This window comes from Neopelma chrysocephalum, unplaced genomic scaffold (genome assembly GCF_003984885.1).
Source record: "Neopelma chrysocephalum unplaced genomic scaffold, ASM398488v2 Primary Assembly neopelma1_124, whole genome shotgun sequence".
Lineage (NCBI taxonomy): Eukaryota > Metazoa > Chordata > Aves > Passeriformes > Pipridae > Neopelma > Neopelma chrysocephalum.
In genome coordinates, this window is record NW_020897786.1 from 3111651 (window position 1) to 3131267 (window position 19617).

At 40.1% G+C, this 19617-nt stretch overlaps 1 protein-coding gene across 2 annotated transcripts in view; it reads right to left on the reverse strand.

Moving 5' to 3' along the window:
- Positions 1-87: 87 nt before the first annotated feature.
- UBE2Q2 (ubiquitin conjugating enzyme E2 Q2) overlaps positions 88-19617 on the reverse strand; it is a 47923-nt gene continuing 28393 nt past the window's right edge. For both annotated transcript variants that reach the window (XM_027697903.1, XM_027697904.1), the window contains 8 exons: positions 14339-14423; positions 9270-9330; positions 7124-7214; positions 6744-6802; positions 5474-5522; positions 4462-4557; positions 3426-3492; positions 88-1663 (listed from right to left, as the gene is read on the reverse strand). In XM_027697903.1, coding sequence (XP_027553704.1) covers positions 1632-1663; positions 3426-3492; positions 4462-4557; positions 5474-5522; positions 6744-6802; positions 7124-7214; positions 9270-9330; positions 14339-14423 — 540 coding nt within the window. In that variant the 3' untranslated portion in view covers positions 88-1631. The remainder of the gene's footprint in view (positions 1664-3425; positions 3493-4461; positions 4558-5473; positions 5523-6743; positions 6803-7123; positions 7215-9269; positions 9331-14338; positions 14424-19617) is intronic.

The window sequence follows — 19617 nt, forward strand, 5'->3', positions numbered from 1 at the left end:
GCGGAGGACCCGTCCCGCCCTCACATGCCCCACCCCCGTCTCCCTCCCCCCCTTTCCCCCCCCCCAGCCCCCGGACGGACACAGCGCTTCGTAAAATGCTTTTTATTTATAAACTTGATGCAAGTTTACAAAGTACTGTACATTGCCAAGGAACTCTGCCAGGAGAAGTGGAACCCACACCGAAGCATGCGCCGAGGGCGGGGGCGGGCGGGGCCGGGTCTGTCCCTCACCCCCCGCCCACGGGAAGCGGTGCCAAACCTCGCCCATCGCTTCTTTCGAGCTAAAAACTGGATCTAGAAGCAAATGCACAAGGACCGGCGGGTGCCTGATAGAGAGAAGAGCACAAGTTTGATAGTCAACTAAAAAAAAAAAAACAAAAACATGCTTCTGCACTTGTGGAAGTGCTTAATCCACGGAACACACCCTTAGCTCGGCCCCGAGCGGTGCGAAGGCCTAACGACTAAAACTACAACCAAAATAGAGTCGATTTTGGTAAGGCAATGAAATTCTGTAAGTTCACAGACCCAGGTTCGTCTCCTAATAAAGAACAAACAGTTCCCATTAGTCTCTCAATAACAAAACCACTGTCATGACTATGGCAACATCTCTTATGCCTCTGAAGCGGATGACATGTTCTTGTACTTTATTGTAGCTTTTATATAAAAATTTTTCATTCAAGGACTTTCATCTCAATTTGTGCCAATCACTTTATAAGTTCATTAGTTTACAAATGATTGCAACAACCCGTTAATAAAATGGAACACCTAGAAAGGTTTTTAGTATTTTAAATAACTTCAAGCTTCATACTGTGGCTCTTCTTGTTAAGGAGGTTGAGCCAACAAGTAGCAGGAACAGCCCAGCAAGTTCTGATGCCCCAGTGGAAGTGACTAGTTACAAGGTTTTATTGGCACAGCCTTGCTCTGCATAAAAACAAACAAAACAAAAAAAAGGGAAAAACCCCCAAACCTAAACAAAAAATTAACATAATCTAAACAAAGAGCATCTTTTCCAATAAACAGTTCATATTCTCATACAGCCATGAAAAATGTTTAATGACTTAACATACATGTGTTTTTCCTATATCATTAATTTGGAAATACTACAAACGCTGTCATTTTAGACCAGAAAAAACTACTGTGATTTGCAAGACCTGACATTTCCTAAAACAGTATTAAACAATGTATTAAACTTCTTGGCTTTAAATGAAACAATACAACGCAAGTCTCTGCAGTCTGCATTTTGCAAAAGGTAAGAAATACACAAAAGTGTGTGAACAACTCACTCCTACTGAATGATCTTTAGTAAGTCGGTAGCCTGCTGTAGGGAGAGCTTATGCTTTCAAATAAAAAAACAAGGAGAAGGGAGGGTGTGGCCCAAATATGCTTAATCCATAAGAACAAATGTGGTAAAGGCCCAAACTGCTCAGTCCAGATACCTACGGAGAGCGGAATGGTAAGGCTGTAACTTATACTGTACGTGTCAGTTGACAGATTATCCACTAACTTATCTAATAGCTAAAGTCCTCAGTACAGCTGTTATAGGGGCACTCATAGCTTGAGTCTGTGTGTTGGAAAACATAAAAAAGAGCTTGTTTTGTTGACATTGGTCCAGGTAGACAATAGTCCTCAGCGTTAGCCATCTTCTTTTGGAGGAGTGTACCAGCCTGTGGAGAACAGAGACGTGTTAGGGACTGACACTGCTGGTCCAGACCATCTTACTCTCCATCTGTGGGAGAAGGAAGCTTAACCTGGCTCCTCCCTTCCCTCTTGAAGTAGGCCAGCTCAGTGAGACCCAGTGCCCTAGATGCTACTGGTCCACAGTGGGACATAAAGCACGTGGCATATTCCAGGATCAGACCCAGTCCTTGGGAGTGCAAATTAAATATATCCAAGTTTGGGGCAGCAGCTATCCTGAGTTGGACAAACTGGACACTGACAAAGGAAGCTGCTGAAGGCGGAACATTGCTGACAAAACTTAGTGGAACAGAGGTAAACCCCCCAAGCCTTCAAGCCACTTAATGCACAGACATACAAACACAACTACACTGGGACACTTATATAAATCCCATTTTGTGTACTGTAGAGTTACGCATGCACAAGCAGTTGAACAGTTTATCCTTTTTCTGCAAATCTTCCTGTAGGAATAAGCTCTGAAATGTCAGTTGAATAACTGGTCTCCTGACACAATTTGGAACGTTTAGCAGCTGAATCATATCTGATCAAGAGTGCACAGCTTTTTCTAGCCACCTCCACAGCTCCAATCTCAACTCTCCCAGCCCCTATAGTAAAACTTCCTCTAAATGTGTATACACCCACTGTGGAGCCTATTTATGCTGTCCCAGAGAGCAGGCAGCAGGTCCCAGCAGCATTAAGTGCTGTGAGTGCTTTGTGTACAGCTCCTGATGCAGGAGTGATCACTAGCCCAGGCCAGCACACAGCCAGAAGTAAACAGCCAGCCATGCTGGCCTTTGTAGGGAAATAAAATAGCAAAAGGCTGTTAATGGCAAGATCAAACTATCACAAAATTGGGAAGCACATTAAAGTCATTATCTTTGACCTTCCTCCCAACAGCACAGGTGTTATGTTCCATTTTAGCCACAGGGAAACTGAGGCTCTGACTGCAGTCACACTGAAACACTCCCTCGTGTTCACAGCAACATGAATTCCCAGAGGACACTGCATCCAACCCAGATCAAAGAACGTCACAGAAGAGGTAACTGGACTAACTCCTGAATCACAAGACCAGATACCAATTCTGCTGACTACCTTTACATAACCTGTAAGCTACTTAAAGCTTTTAAAGCCTCAGGTCATTTATTGTCTTCTCAGAGTGGCACAAGTAAATGCAATTACACCTGAAGCAATTTTTTATGCAGCAGAGAGACTAATGCAGAGGGTAAAAATAGGGTAAAAAAACCCAACAAACCCAGGTGTCTCCCTATTCTGTTGTAGAGTTTTCCATGCAGGACACCTCACTTGGACTTGTTGTATTTTTTTAGTCTCGGGTCTTTCTTTCCATTTTATCTCTTGTGTAATGATTACTGCACTAAGGTCTTGCCACATTGAAACAAAGCCTTTCAAGGAAGGGACAAGCTCCCAGTAGATATTTCACTAATAAATAAGACCCTTTTAAAGCTACAGTAGCAACAAAGTTCCTAGACCAACTGGCTGAAAACAAAATGGAGCTGCCTTTCAAGAAACGATAGGAACACATGGAAACATTCACGTAAGCTGGAAAAGTTGCAATGATTGCAGTTAAGTTCTTTTAAGCACTCTTGTTTTCCTAGTGCAAGAGGAGAAGGAAACACCATTTATGGCCTTGCCAAGCCAACATAAGACACACTGTCACTTCCAGTTTCTCTGTGGCCAAACACCAGTTCCCGGGGTGCTCTGCAGACAAGGACAAAGTCACAAGAATATACATACCATTTTTCTCATGGATTTGTACTAGTGACTTATAGGACTGCTGTGCTCTTGCTAGATTATATTGATTCTGAAAGGAGAAAAAAAACAACATAAAAACCTGCATCTAGACATGGAAGACTTAAAAACAGTTCTACAAGGAAACTCTATGGAGGGCTTACAAATAAAACCCATGCACAATGCTGGAACATTTCTGGCTTTCCAGTACAAGGTTGTCAAGACAAGTATCCTTATTTTCTCATTTCTCCTCTGCCATAATGACAGTATTTTGTACAGCCCTGCTGCTGGAAAGGCCCCTCCTGTCAGAAGGTTCAGAACCTGAGGTAAGTCAGAAGCGTGTGTGAGCAGAACAGAAGGCTTCAGGCAATCCCTGCCATAACTCCATCCTGCTCAGTTGGGTTAGGCAGAATTGTGATCATAAACTTTTACAACTTAACCTGAACTGGTACTTAACAACAGACACCCAAGTGACAATTTTGCTGTCTTAAAAATTAAAACATAATTTGAAAGCAGCATTTAATTCTTCACGGTCTTTTAAGTTATGGTCTGTTATCAGCATGCACACTTGAACTGAATTGTGCTTCCAATTAATGCTGAATGGTGAGCTCTGAAGTATTTGCATGTTATTATTTTTCCCTCTCTCATAAAACTTTGCAGGTGTTAGTCCAGTAATAGGAGAACTTCTTACCATGACTGTATGTGATTGTGGCTGTCACCTACAGCCCTTCACAGAGCCAGAATGTCCAAATCCTCCCAATTCTGATCCTCCTTCCCTCCCTCCCTTGCCAATGCAAGGATAGTAAAGTCTAACTACTTAAAACCCCTGCCCATCCCAAGGTTTTATCTAACTCATATGCTCATAATTACATAACAAACTCTTAATTGCCTCTAAAATACTCATACACATGCACTAGACATCAAGACAATTCAAAATACAAATATATTTGCAATGACAATTCTGTCATTAAACACCTGTGCAAGTCAACAAAGAAATGGAAGCCTAACAGTGATTTGTGTAATTGATAAACAGCACATTTACCTTATTGGCTCCAAACTGTACTCTGGCTTTTCCTTTGACTAAAGTGGCATTGATCTGCATGATGACTGATTCTATTGAGTAGGCACTGCTCCAGCCCTGGAGGAGGAAGGGATATTAACATATAACATGGACTTGTTTCTTGTGCTCACACTGTAAATCTATTTTGGAATGTGTGCTTTGGGATTATTTTTTTTTTCTGAACTCCAGTTTTACTTTTAACTACTTGTTTTCAGTTAACTTTTATTTTCCACAGAAAATCTGTAAAATGATACAAGTTCTTAGTACTAATACTGTGTAAGGAAGGCAAATGAAAAGGCTGAATCACACAGTTCCAAAATACAGCAAGACAGAAACAAAAAAGCTCCATTCCTACAGCATTTACACATTTTCAGCAACATCACAACAGAAATTACAACTTCTTGTTCCAAGAAGCAGAAAAGACTGATATCTAATGAAGTCATTCATTGAGCTGTGAGAATTTTGCTCCCACGACTACTATTGCTCATCTCTGGCATTGCTTTACCTTCCAGTGCTCACAAGAGCTTCTGCCAGAGCCTGCAGATAGTTACTTCATTCATTTACTTATCTAAAAGAGAAAATCACTTTGTCTACACAAGAATAATCTAGGCCTAGAATCTCCTGTATTCCTCCCTTCTCCAGAGCTGACTCTGTGCAGTTGAAGAGACTTCTGGAAAAGAAAACACCGTGTCTTGCTGCCCAGAACTCCCTCTTCACACTGGTTTCCTCACAGAAATTCTGAGAATGCAAAGGTGATGTGCTCTCACTTCTTTTGCCTCTTCCTCAGATCTCTTGTAAGCCATCCAAGGCAGAAGAGAAGATCTCACACAAGATCTGCAAGGCAAATCTTGTGGGACTGAGGTTTATTCCACCATGCTCCCTTTGGAGTGTGTAATTTATTCCACACAGGGATTCTTCAACTCAGGGAAAACACCTGTTTTTATTATTTTAAAGCATGTTTTGTTATTATCCAGATAACAGAGCCCGTATTCACCTGTTTAGTAAGAAGTTCCATGCATAATGCACCTCCACCTAGGACATACCTAGAAACAAAGGTGAAAGAAAATATATTTGACATCAGCAGTTAGTAAAAAGATGCAACTGCTCACTGCACTTTAAGCTCTTGCCAGCTCCTTTGTTAAATTCTTTGTTCATAAAGCTGAACTGCCCTTTAACCAGAAATATATTGTAACTAGTGAGCCATGTTATACTTAAGCAAAGAAGATTAGCATTTTGAGACCAAAAAAACTGTTTGCTAGCTAGACTTGGTTAAAACCAGTGACTAATCTAGTCTGAAAAAGTGCTCACAGACACTGGAATAAAGAAAAGTTGCTTTTTATGGCTATGCTACATAGGACTGATGGGTAGTTCAAAAAAGCCAACAAAAGTCAATTCTGTAAAGAAATTTAACAGAATTTCCAAGAATACAGGTGCACCTATAAATCAAATGAGATAAAGCAGATCTTTGCTTGCTCTTTTCTATAAACTCCTTTCTAATCTCAGTAACATTTCATTGGGCATTGTGCTGACTGGGACTCAGCAGAAGACCTGAGCACCACAAAACCTGGACCGAGGGAGTAGAATTTACCACTCCCAAAATGTGGTCTGCTCTGTGAGCAGGGCATTCAAACGATTCAGAGGGAAGTGACCACTGAAAAACTGTTCTTTTTTTCATTCTACAGAGTCCAAGTAGAACAAAACAAGAATCCAAGGAGTTTTCTGGTGTTTGGCTCTGCTCGTTCAGTTTAGAGATAGCAGCACCCCTCATGAATGCTATTTAACTGCACTAACCATGGCTTGGATTCAAAAAAAGACACACAGTAATTAAAATCAAATCAGGATCAGCTCTCACAGACTGCATTTTCAAATGCAGGTATCATTTTCTGTCACCAGAAGATGCATAAAAGCCTTGGAAGGTGAATTTAATCTTCTCTCCGTGGATATATAAAAGTTTCTGTGCCACAGACAGCACTTCAAACATGCTTTAGATGACATTTGGAGCATGGTGTTGATTAAATGTAGTGGGTTTGGATTAGCATTTGAGGATTTTTAAACAAAATCTTTACGGCAGTGTTACAGCAAGAGAGAACCAGTTAGGACTATACAGCAAATTTAAGGCAACACAGGGATCAAGACCCATTCAAAGCACCAACTCAACCATCCACAAAGAGGCCAGTTCTGGAACAGTACAGCAGGCACAGAGTTTTTCAAGTTGTGACACTTTTACCACAAAGTACAATTTCTGTAGGGCAACTCAGACCTACCCTCCTGTGAGCACAGGAGACACCACTCGCACAAAGGGAGGATCAAAAGGGAAGTTATCCTGAAAAGAATAAAAAAAAAACCAAACCGGGTTAAGAAATACACTGTGACATTATTTCCTAAGCAGAAAGTATTTCAACAGCCTTATCTGGCAAATCAGATTTGAAATAGTGCAATTTTTCAGTTCTGTCAAAAATCACTTTTCCACGGTACTGGAAAAAAAGAAGCATTTTTTGGGAAGCTTTAGTGCAGTTTCCTTTGCCCCCCCCCTTTTTTATGCTACAGATCCATTTTTACCCAAGTAAAAGCTGAGGGTCACTTCAGTCACTTTCCACAGTAAATCTCAAATTTAACCACAGCATTTCTTCCCCCAGACACATACCTTAAAAGAGAAGTTGAGTAAAATGTATTCTACACCTTCTTTTTCTTTTAAGACCTGAAGATCACTATGCAGTGGGCTATCAGGGTCAACCCTGTAACAGAAGCAGGGGGAAGATCCTGGATGAAGTTAATATTTTCACTACCTGTAATCAGTAATTCTTCTCAAAGACTTCCTTTATGTAATTACAGTTTACAAACTGAAATCTAAGGTGAACTCTTGTAGAAAATTCTTGCTCATTTTACAAAGTAAACACTTTGCCATGAGGTCAGCATGAAAGCTTGCTGCAATGCACTACATTCCCAATGCTATCAAGTGTTATTTAAACACAGCACAAAATAAGCTGTTTATTTGAAGAGAGCAGTTTTAATTCTCTTCAGTTCACTGGAAATCTATGTTCAAAAAAAGAGGGGAAAAAAAATTAACAGGAGGACTGTAGTCATCTAGTTTTCAGTACACAGTTAGTGAACCCTTTATGGAATATGTAATTGTAGTTCTGCATCAGCTGTTAAAAGTAATTTGCATCAGCAGAAATACTAAATCCAGCAGCTTCTGCTCAGCAGAATTTCAACAACTGTTTGTTGCAAAATGCTGGTGATGAGCAGCCTGGCCATTAATTCAGTCACTACTGGGTCAATCCCACCCAAGCTCTGACACCCCATCAGCTTTTAAGAGAGACTAGTCAAAAACCACCTGCAGCAAGCCCAAAGCATATGTTAAAGGGACTGACAGGCTGTTAAAGCCAATCCTCTGCTACAGGTGGAGTCACAAAGTTATGAGATCCCATTCCAGAATTACTTGGGCAGTTTATCCACATCCTTCCAGTCTGAAGTTGTTCAGAAGAAAAAGTCTCCTGTGTTTAGAAACCTCTCATTTCCAGCCACAGCTAGTCAGTGTGACTTGTTCTAGTTACAGTGCAGTTCCTCACTCAAATGGGCTCTTTTATGTGACATTTACCCCCTTGGCCAGTCTGCACAGTTTGTTTTCAAACACTTTTTGCTGTGATGAACAAACAGAACACTTATTCTCTTAGTCATTCTGGAAAGCATTTGCTGCATGCAGCCCATTTTCTCTTTCTTGAAGGCAGAAAATGAGGCCTGTTCACAGCACTCCAACAGAGGTTTCCAACCACTGCACAGTGGTTTGAGCCCTTTGTTAGAGGTGCTCGACAGGAAAGGCCTCCTGTTACATGACACAGATTTTTCTGACACGTCACTCCTGCCATTTTCAGCTTCAAAACATTCACAAGCCCCTGATTACACCGAGGAGGAAACAAAACTGTGTTTCAGCAGCTGGTGGCCCAGCTGCACAAGTCTCACCCCTAGGACAAGGCAACAACTCCCACAGGCAGGTCAGCACTGTGCTGGGACAGCCACGTCCTTGTCCTGATTCACCAGGACACATCTCAACTGAGAGAAGTTCTTTCATCCATTGCCATCTTTTGCAGCCCCCCAGCATGGTTTGGGTAGGCTCTTCCTTTCTACAGGGTACCTTGTGTGATGGCAGATGGTCTTACCAGGAATAATTTCAATATAACACCCCTAGGATTACAGTTACTGGACTATGGACACAACAGGATGAGTTATGTACTGCTTTTCATTGTGTGTACGAGGTGATGAGAGAAGACAAATTATATATAATTATGTAACTCACATTTGTGTGATATCTAAAAGTTTCAGTCCTATGTGTCTGTTCAACTGTAGAAATAAAGAACTAATGACACTAAGACAGTTCTGTTCCTTCTTACATCTTGAATGAAACTAAAAATTGCATTTTCTTGGCATTAAAAACAACTAAAAATAAAACCATCTAAAAAGTCCAGAAAAAAAAAATGTTCATCATGTAAGGTTTCATATTTTGGAGCAGTTTTAGAGAATTGAACAGTAATGACAGTTACTGGATTACACACTGTGTTGGCAGTGCAAAGAGGGTTTGTCTTTTTGCCAGTTCGATTACTACAGTTCCATATCTACACATTCCTGTATATCAGAATTAGAGCCACTATTTAGTGGCTACATTTACCATTACTACTTTTGCTACTGTAACACACTATTTTATATGCTAGAGATTTGCATTTATCTAAAGTAAGAATCTCTGCAGCAATAATAAAACAGATTGTTCAGAATACGAAAAAACTTGAATAACTTACTTGAGAAGCTTAACATGCCATTCATACAAGCTGTCATTTACCAGTTCCACTGAATATATCCCTGTAGAAATATTAGATGGGATTAATTATGCACTAAAAGCGTTACAAGGTAAAATGTAGCAAAAACATTCTTTGCATTTAAGTACAAATACTGTCAGTAGATGTAAGCAATGGGTAAGATACTGTCACTGCAGCACATTCTTCCTCTACTACAAGTAGCAGAAGCACTTCTGAGCAACTACAAGGAAAAAAGTCTTTTCACTTCTATAGAAAAATTAATCAAAATGTTTTTCTGACACCGAACCATTTCCCCTTCAGACTTTCCACAACTACAAGTCCAGCTTGCTTTTTACTCGGTGTATTTTACACCCAGTACAGGACCAACATGCTTTTAAGACACTTAACACACAGTCTAAGTGTGCAGCCCTGGATTTCACAGGCTCTCATCTGCACTGCCACACCAGGACAGGACACTGGACAGGGTCTGGAGCAGAAACCCAGAAGAAGATCCTGCATGGGATGGAGCACATTCCCAATAGTTGACTGAAAGAGCCAGGAAGGTGCACTGAGAGAACTGCTGTCTGTGGGAGCCAGCTGGTGATTTCCAGTGGTCTGTCTGTTTTAGGGATGTTCCACAATAGTTGTGCATTCCACTCACAGGGAAGGAGGGAAGTTATCTGCCGTTTGCTTGCATATTCAAGCTTCCTCTCTGCATAAATTCACAAGTAGCCCAGGAAAAAGTCATAAATCTTTACCCATTCGACAAGATTTAGAACATAGTATCAGTCATGTTCTAAAGTCTAATGTCATCCCTCTCAGACTATTTATGTATATACACTAAACCATTAGGATTAAAACTTGTTACCTGGTCTAATATTTAACAGCATCTCTGCTGCTGGTGTAATTATTTGGAAAACACATGCAAATCAGGAACCTGCCAAGGATTTCTGAAGGCACTACAACCACCACATTCTCTCCAAGGAACAGCAGCATCTATTTCTGAGTTTTATTATTCCAGAATAGAGATAATCTTGCAGTCGAAACTTAGAAGCATTGGTGCTTGGAGTGCAGATGACATTTCAAACTGTCCAGACACCTTTATTTCTAAAGCATTTCAAAACTCAGTACAAAGGTAAAGAACCCATGCCTGTTTCTCCTTACTGAGTGCACGAGGCAGCACAGTCAAGAGCATTTCTGCAAAGTTTTCTATGTCTAGAACACCAACGTAGGCCTGAACACTCACTCAGTGTCCTCTCCATGTCCCTTTTAATCAGCAGCTGGTTCAGAGACACGACATTTCTGTTCCAAGATGAACTGAAGGAGCTATTAAGGTCTTTTTCCAATTCCCCAGATCCAAGGACACTATTTTCTGATTGACCTTCATGTAAGTGGAAGTCGGGAATTATAAGAATTTCAATTTGTGCTGCTCTGATGTAACAACGAAAGAGTTGACATTCAGAACTCTGCTCACTGTCAACTCCCATTCATGATGAATCTATTCCACTGTTGTATCCAGAACATTTTCTTCCACCTGCATCCAAATGGGAGTAAAGACTGGAAGAAGCAGCCTCTCAGTATTCCAGCTTTGGCACCAGCACAAGTATAAAATACTTGTTGGAACAATGGAACAAGTTACAGTGAGGATCCTGACACTATCCTAAACAATAGAAGATAACAAGAGAACTTCAGTAGCTTGTTCACTTACTAAGCCTCCAGCCCTACTCCTTGCATTCCTCCCATCACCCCAGCAGTTCATGGACCAGTCCTTCAGCTCCAAGGCCCACACCTTTTGCCACCTTCCCCAAAGGAGTGACTTGTGCTGCCCTTCAGAGCTGTGCTGAACCTAAACTAGAAGCTGCAAAAGGGGTCTTCAGAGAGACAGGCTCAGCTCAGCACTGACCAGCACGAGCCTTAACACAACAGCAGGAGACTTCATCAGCCCCTCCAGCACCCAAATTTTGAGAGAAACAGTATCTGTATCTCCTCATGAACAGCAGCATGGTGGCCCACTGTCTTCAGACAGAAGCTTCTTAACAAACTATGCAAAGTTGAGGGAAGGGTTGTTTGGGGTTTTCTTAATAATCAAGAGGTGTTATTTGGAAGTAGCTCATACACTTTTTTCTTAGTTTTGACAGTAAGAAGAAAAAAGTTTCTGTCAAGAAGTATTTATCTGATTAATATCAGTTTCTGAGGGGTCCTTCAGGTAGGAAAGGAATCAAGGTAAGTTCCTCTCAAACACACACTTTCCCCATGCTTAAAGAATTTTTTTGTTTTATTCCTCTAAGAGGCCATCTATAGAGGTGATCAAGTAAAAGCAAGCACACAGAACCATGCAAGCAAAAAATTAAGTAATTAAAAGGTAAGAAGAAAAACAATTAATTCCAAAATAGAGGCATCATTTATGAGATCTTTACTACATCTAGAAGTAACTCCTATACAGTCTTTGGATAAAAGCAGTGAGTGGATGTCACTATAAATGAACAACACAGCTGCTAAAGGTATGAAAAGATTTTGTTTGATAGCTCCAAATTCTTTCTTCCTCCCCTTCTTTTCCCAGTCTCCCCAAATTACATTAAGACCTTTGTGAATCTCCAACTTCACATTTGGAACTTTGCAGGACTTGCATTATCTGAACAGGTTAATGAAACTAATTCGCAGCAGAATAAATTTGCTGGAGTACTTTTTGCTTCTGTTAGCTCATATGAAATTATTTTTGGTTTCTTTAAGGGCAGTTCTTAAACCTAGATTGCCCAGGTACATAAGCAACTTTGCTGTTGAGAGCAAGCTTGTCATCTTTTGCCTGAACTCCAACAGTATTATTTCAACTGATAAAGGAACTTGAGTTCTAAAATGGATACTACCCTCAATACACTGCTGTTGAAGACTTCACTGTGTCTTTCAATACTTTTCTTTTTATAAAACATTTTAGACAAAATAAAAAATGTAAAGGACTATTACTACAAATATTATTCCCTTCAGAACTCCCAGTATAGTCCTACTGTCAGTCCTAAAAACATGTAACCTCCCACAGACTAAATAAAGTAATCCTTTCCCAATCAAAAATCAGGCTCAGACTTTTGCCTTATGTTACAAAAAATTAAAAGAGTGTTAAATTCCTTTGCAACAGCTACCAGAACCTTTAAGTTTCACAATGGTTTGTGTGATAATAGGAAGAAATTAAATTAAGGGAAAATGGTCCATGGAACAGGTAGTCAGAACAAAAATGACATTAAAAAAAGCTATTTACCTACCATACCCATGGTGACACATGGTGACAGTTACCTCACAAAAGGCAGAACTAGGCTATAAAAGGTTTTGTGCACAGGAAGGAACTGACACTTAAATTTGCTCAAGATCAAAGGCTAAGTGAAGCCATAAGGAATGAATGTAGGTAAGTTTTATAACAAACAGCACCATTTACTGGCAAAATTTAGTAACTGTGTCAGTAGAACAGTGTTTCAAAGCAGGATTACCATCAGCTTTATAGTGCCAGCCTCCACTTGACACTACTTCATTCACATGCTTTAGAGATGAACATGAGGCACCCAGTTGCAGTTTTCTTACATATTCCCATGTCACAAGCTATAATCAGTTACTACACTCACACTTTAGAACCTCAGCTTTCTGTACAGTTTAGCAAGATTTGCTTTTCCTCATAATTCAGTCTTTTGCAACTAGTTAAGAGTTGTTATTAATCTAAGGCCAAGAAATGGCATTATTAAATGCCATTAAATACCAACTGCAGGGGCTCCTGTACCACCTGGTGAGGAAACACCACACAACAACCTTTAAAGGCAGGTGGGTTTGTTACAGCCAACCTTAGCTCTGATCACAAAAACAACCCTGAAGAACATAAATGGGCAGGAAAGGATCCTCATGACTTAATACACATCTATTTGCAGGCTCTTCCCTAGACCCACTAATCCATCCCTCACCGGATGGCTGCTCATTAGGGCACCCTGGCAAGCACTGAGCTGCAATGAAGCCTGGAAGAAGTAGGCTATGTTACATCAACACCAGGTACACTGGGTTACCTACTCAAATTTATACTTTGGACATTTTACCACTCTCTGCAGGTACTTCAGCACATAAAACAATTTACCAGGAGTTAAATATGACAAATCAAAGCAGGAGCCTATCGGCCCCTTACCTCTGTGCTTTTACACAAGATTGAAATGCTTTTGCTGAGGGAGATTTAAGTCCACTAGAAATAAATCTGGGGAGAAGTTCAGAAGAGTAAAAGACAGATGATTAAAGTTTAGATTGACTCTCTAATGGGGCATTTTGGCAGGCTAAAGGAATAAAACTTGCCCAAAATCTATGTAATTTCTACTTCTTCCATGGTAGCTCTCAGACAGTTCAATAAGCTGATTCCTTTGCTGAGCTAGTTTAGATACAGGCCCTACAGGGAACAAATGGAACAGGCAACCACCCACCTAAAGATAATCAGTGTTCATTGTTCAAACAAATTCAAAATGCAAGCTTGTTTTCTACTGTCATTTGTATAATTATTCCAAGGAATACATGGAGCTTAGGATCAGATTAACACCATCACAAAATAATAAAAGGAACAGCAGCGTAATTAAGGTTAAATCATACATAATAACTAAATCTGATGCTGTTGAACACAAATCCCTCTACAGCAAATCCCTCTACAGTGTGAGCAGTACTACCCTCCAGGAGAGGTTAAAGCCTCTGCCCTACACACCTTTCAGGTTGTTCTGAAAACTCAAGTCCCACAGGATTAACCTTGAGTTCTTCATAGTCATCCACCCCAAGAGCACTCTCATAGTTACACCAATCCTACTGGATTCTCATACAAGACTTTACATAACAAAAAGAAAGAACATTTTACAGGATATGTACCCTGACTTCTTTTCTCCACAAATGTACTACTTTCTGTAATGAGATTATATATAATGTATCTATGTATTTTTATATATGTGCACACACAGATACACACACACACACACACACAGGACAACAAAATACAGAAGGATTAGCAGAAGTATTTGCCAAGAGAATTCTATTAAAGTGTATTTCCAGAAGGGCAATCTGAGGCATTTTACCTGTTTTATAACTCTGTGATCTATATATATCCCTGAGTTCTTTCATAAGTCGATCTGAAGCCTGAACTGACCCAGAGACTGCACCCTGAAACAAACAAACAAAAGACTCCAAATAAGTGAAAAGTCATATTTACAAACAGCTTTATTTACATACGAAGTTACACTCACTAGAAGGTATTAACAATACATTAACTTCTGTATGGAAACTAGTTTTTTTGAAAAGTTAAACATTCTAGTGAGCAGACTACTCAAAAGAAACAAGGCACTCCCTCTAAAGCAGTACATTAATATATACTACAACATGGTACAGGTGATACAAACTTTTAACCAAGGTACAATAGGTATTTTCCTGTAAAGGAGCTAAATCTCTCTGGCATTTTAATTTTCAAGATGGATCCACAGTACATTTCTAACAGCAAAACATTTTGTTTTACCTTCTGCTTTTATGCACCAGAGAAGCAAGACCAACCAGTACATGTGGAAAATGTGAACAAAAGCAATATTTATTTGCAATAGATGAAAAAAAATCAACACCCCCACAGAGGAAGACTAAGGTAAGTAAACCTCAAAATACCAAATACTTTTTGTCATTTGTCACAGGGCAGAAGTGTCTTTTTTTTTTTTAGAGCTCACTTCTGTATACTCAGCACCTTGTAGTGAGAGAAAACCTAGCACCCAGTTTCTGAACCCAATATTTCAGCCCGAGATACAGAGCTAAAGGGAAAGAAAAATATGGGATGAAAGAAAAAAAAAGAAAACAGGAGACCAACTTTAAGTGGCATGCATATAAAATATATGATTGGCTCTAAAATCCCCCAGCTACTGACAAACTGATGAACACAGCAGTTACCCAGTAACTGATGTCTCCTTCCAGCAGCTGCTGCTGCACTGCATGTGTTCTGCACACATCCCCAGTGCTCACATTTCCATGACCCTGGTATTCAATTTTGCCTTAAATCTTCTGGGCTTTAAAGTGAGGACAGAACCTTTTCCTCATACAAAGTTGAAGGGCTCATCTTGAATAACATGATCATCAGAAGTACCTAGATTATGTCTCTCCAATTCAATGCCAAAGCTAAAAGGATGGATTCTGAGAGTAAACTTTAGATATTACCTGATTTCTCTTATATATTCCACCTAAAATATCATTTTAGGTTCAAGATTTTTGAAAAACAGAGATACAAGTTAGCATTACAAGATTTAAAATTACAAGATTTAAAATACAGAAAAGGAATGAGGACTCCAAACGAGGTAAGGCAGGTATCACCCTGAGACCCAACACTGTGACACTTGGGCTTTCACCAGCAAACAACCTACAAACAGATACTTTTTGGACAGAATGTCAGAGAAGTATTTCTGGAGGAATATGAAACAGCTGTGACCATTGTCTAATACCTATACTATCAGCCTGAAGTCATCAGTGATGTTTTATATTCTACAAGGTCTTAATTGTAGAACCAAATTATCACTTACTGATATTTAATTCTTATTAACAGTTCCTTGATGCTGAAGCCTCCACATACTCCTGTCTTCCCTGTGCAGCAGCATCATAGAATATGCTCAGCTGCACACTAGAGTCTGTAGACTATTCTTTTAAGCCTATTCATTTTCATATGCCACTGGATAGAATTATGCAGATTACTGAAATTCCACTAGTTTTTCTTAACGGACCAGTATGAAAAATGAACTTTGGAATTAAATATGCAAATAACAGGCAACTCCTTTCATGTGATTCAACAAAAGCTACATAAAGACAGTGCACCAGACCAGTCATTTCTCAGTTTACTGAAGCCCTTCTCTATAGAGAAGTATCAGATGAAGGGATTCCTCTTTCTGTAACACAGGTACATGCAGTTTTATGGAAAAAGCTTGTTTATATACATCATTAGCATATTACTACTATTTATGCCCACTATTTACAGAGAGATGAAAAAGAAGCATTACACAAGTTAACACAACATGTTAATCACCATTCCTTCTACGGTTGTTGTGCTTTGTGAGTGTCAAGGTTGAGACTCAATGTGTTGAGTCTGGAGGAAAACTTCATGGAGAAGTGTCAAGGTTCTGGTTTTCTTCTGTGCAGAGCTGTGCAATATCCTTGCCCCTTCTGCTGTATTTCTTACTGAAAGAAGGAGTTTTCTTACATTTTTCACAGAACATCAACCTCTGTATACAGGCAATTTAAAAACAAGTTAGATGGTCAAAACCATCCTGTGGAAAACTAGTTTCCTCACTGCATCTTTACTTCCATCAAGTTAAACTACTGAATTCCTATACGTAACTTTGGAAGCTCATCTTGGCATATCAAAATGTGAACAACTTCTCTACTGTAGACATTTAAACCCCAAAATTTAACACACCCCCACATCCCTGACTGCCATTATAACTGCTGATAAAATGAAGTGGTATTAAAAATAAAGTTATAGTGTGTGTAAGCAGCCTCAGTAGACGTGGTCTATAATACTGTTTTTCACCCTTTTTTCCTAGGAGTTTCTAGTTGGGCTGCCCACTCTCTATATAGCAGTATTAAATATAGTTACAGTTGCTACTCTAAAGAATCCATAGACTGCAAACCAGCAATCTCCAATTAGGAGAAAGAGGATAGCAAGCTTAACCTCAGCAGTTTAGCACAGGAGCTTATTTTACTTGCTCTGAATAACTTGGAGGAAGCTGGAAGAGGAAGGTAACTCATGGTAACACCAAACACCACTGCCCTAAAATACACATCTTCATTCTGGTGTTACTTTTGGGTTTTACAGCTACTGTAAAGTGCAGTTTAGAAGAAAGTACTACTTGCATCATATCATTGCATGATATAGAGCAGCCAGGTCAAGTTTTGACTGTAAAAGCACTAAAATTAAAAACTCGTTCAGTAACTCGCTATATACAAGTTATAATTCCCAAGACTGAATTCAGATATAAATAACAGAGTATCCTTCTGGAAAAATGGGACTTGACACTCCAAGGGAGATCAAGTTACCATTTCTCCACTTGGGAGATCAAGATTTATGGTTGCAACTGTCTTGGGAACAAGTGATCAATCATGGGATCTGACAGGTATCTGTCACATGGGGCTGATGCCATTTCATCTGAATTAGTTAATAGAGCTGCCAGACAAGACTCAAGTGATTTTTTTTTTCCTATTAAATAAGGACAAAAAGCCTCACTTGATCATCCTCTCCTGTACAAGCATATCTGTGGTTCTCCAGAAGAAGGGGCAGGTAAGCTGGAGAAATCCCTGCTGCAGGAGGGAAACATCTTTGTGGACAACACACCAACTGCTGAGAGCTGCAAGTACCAGAAATACCTGGTGCAGGAATTCCCACAGCCGAGACTGTGGGACAGAAATAGTATTAATGAGATGCATCACCACAAGCTTGTCCTGTTCTCAACCTCCTCCCTCTCAGGATGTGCCTCTGCCACTGTCAGAAATGTGACACTTGAGCAGTGCAGCAGCTGGGCCAGCACTTGCCACTGCCCAGCTCTGTCTGCACTGGGCCTCCAGAGACAAGAGGTTTTTCTTTTCCCCTTCCAGTCCTCAAAACACAACCACAGTCTGCCCCATCCCCAGGTTATATGAGGTAGGAGGTGCAGTTCATTGCAGTTTTAGATCCCAAGATCAGAATATTTTCTGTCTTATCTGAAAAGTACTGTCACACATCAAAACAGTACAGGAAACCATCTCATAATACATTATGGACATTAATATTATTAATACCTGTAATATATTAATATTACAGATAATTAGCCACAAGACCAAAAATCACCTGCTAAAACAAAACATGGAAACTTCTCCAAGATAACAAAATAAAATCTCAAGTGACCCAAAGAGAGCTAAAGAACACAAGATGCTCTATTGTCACAGAACTTTCTCAGTATTTGTGCAGTGTACATTCATTCCTGGAAGTTACAGTACATTCACATTTACTTCAAGGATTAGACTGAAAATAGAACTATGACACCTTAGACTTCATAAAACCTGAAGACAAAAGTAGAAACATTTGAGACTTCTAAAGGAAAGTGCATAAACTCCTCAGTATGAAATGGGAAAAGCTAATAGCATTATCTAAATAAGAAAGGGATTAATCTCTAAAATGACTATGTGGGAAGAGACCTCTGAAAAGCAAGCAGCAGCAAGTTGTTAAATATTTGATGTTAATGATTCCAGTTCAAAGACCTCTTTTAACTCTAAGCAAGTGGTTCTTTAAAGTTATTACAATGTTAAGAGGAGGATTAATTCTTGCTCCAAGTTACAAACTGTACCACAAGCCAAATTTATTTCCTGATGCCAGCAAGAAGAATGGGATTAGGGATACTGCCAAGGAAGAGAACTCATTTACAAAATTAGTAGATCGACATGCTTAACTTGTATAATACAAACTCTAAAATCTCCTATGACAAAAGTCTTGAGAAGCAGAAAAAGGTCTTTAACCTGTTAGAAATAAACAATGATGGGGCTGCACGCCCTGCTTTCCTAAGGAAGAGCCTTTAGCATGATCCATAACTTCAGCCTGCACTGCAGCAAGGGGAGAGAGGACAACCCCTGGCTTTGGGCCAAAGAACATGGGAAGGAACTGTGAAGTCTTCTGGTTGCACTGGGCCCCAGCCAAAGCCTTCCATCAGCCTTCCCATTCCCTCTCCCAACCAGCGGCACGGACACGGCTTGGGTTTGTTTTACTGATCCCTGCTGGGGGAACAGAGCACCCCAAAACATCTGCTGCTTTGTGTAGTGAACAGACTGTGTTTAGCCACTGCATTTAGGTCTGTGACACTCATATTGCCCTTGAGGAAACCCACCTGTGAGGGCTGTAAGGATCGAAGTTTTGCTGTGTGTCAGGATACTGAGCAATCCTCTGCTCTCTCAGGGCACAGTTAACACCTTCTAGTAAAAGCCCCACGTTTGGCAGCATGAAGGGCCACTGAAGTGCTACTAGGTGAGCTCCTTCCCAGGTCAGTAGCACAGCTATCATCTTCTGTTCCACTGCATTTAAGAGTAAACCCTCACAAGTCCTTTGAGAAATTATTTCAGCAGTGCAGCTATTTCTGGTGACCCACAAAAATACCACAGTTCCTCAGCAGCAGTTGAATACCCTGTTCCCTGCACTCAGCTGACCTTGTTTATGCACCAGCATCAACGAGTGTCTTGGCATGAAGAGCAGCTATTATGTAAGTTGAGTCTGCTGTTGTCAAACAGAAAACCAGCAGTGTTCATTTCAGCTCCACTAAACGTGGAGGGGAAAAAAAGCAAAAGGAAAGGCAATATTTGCCAAATTGGAAAG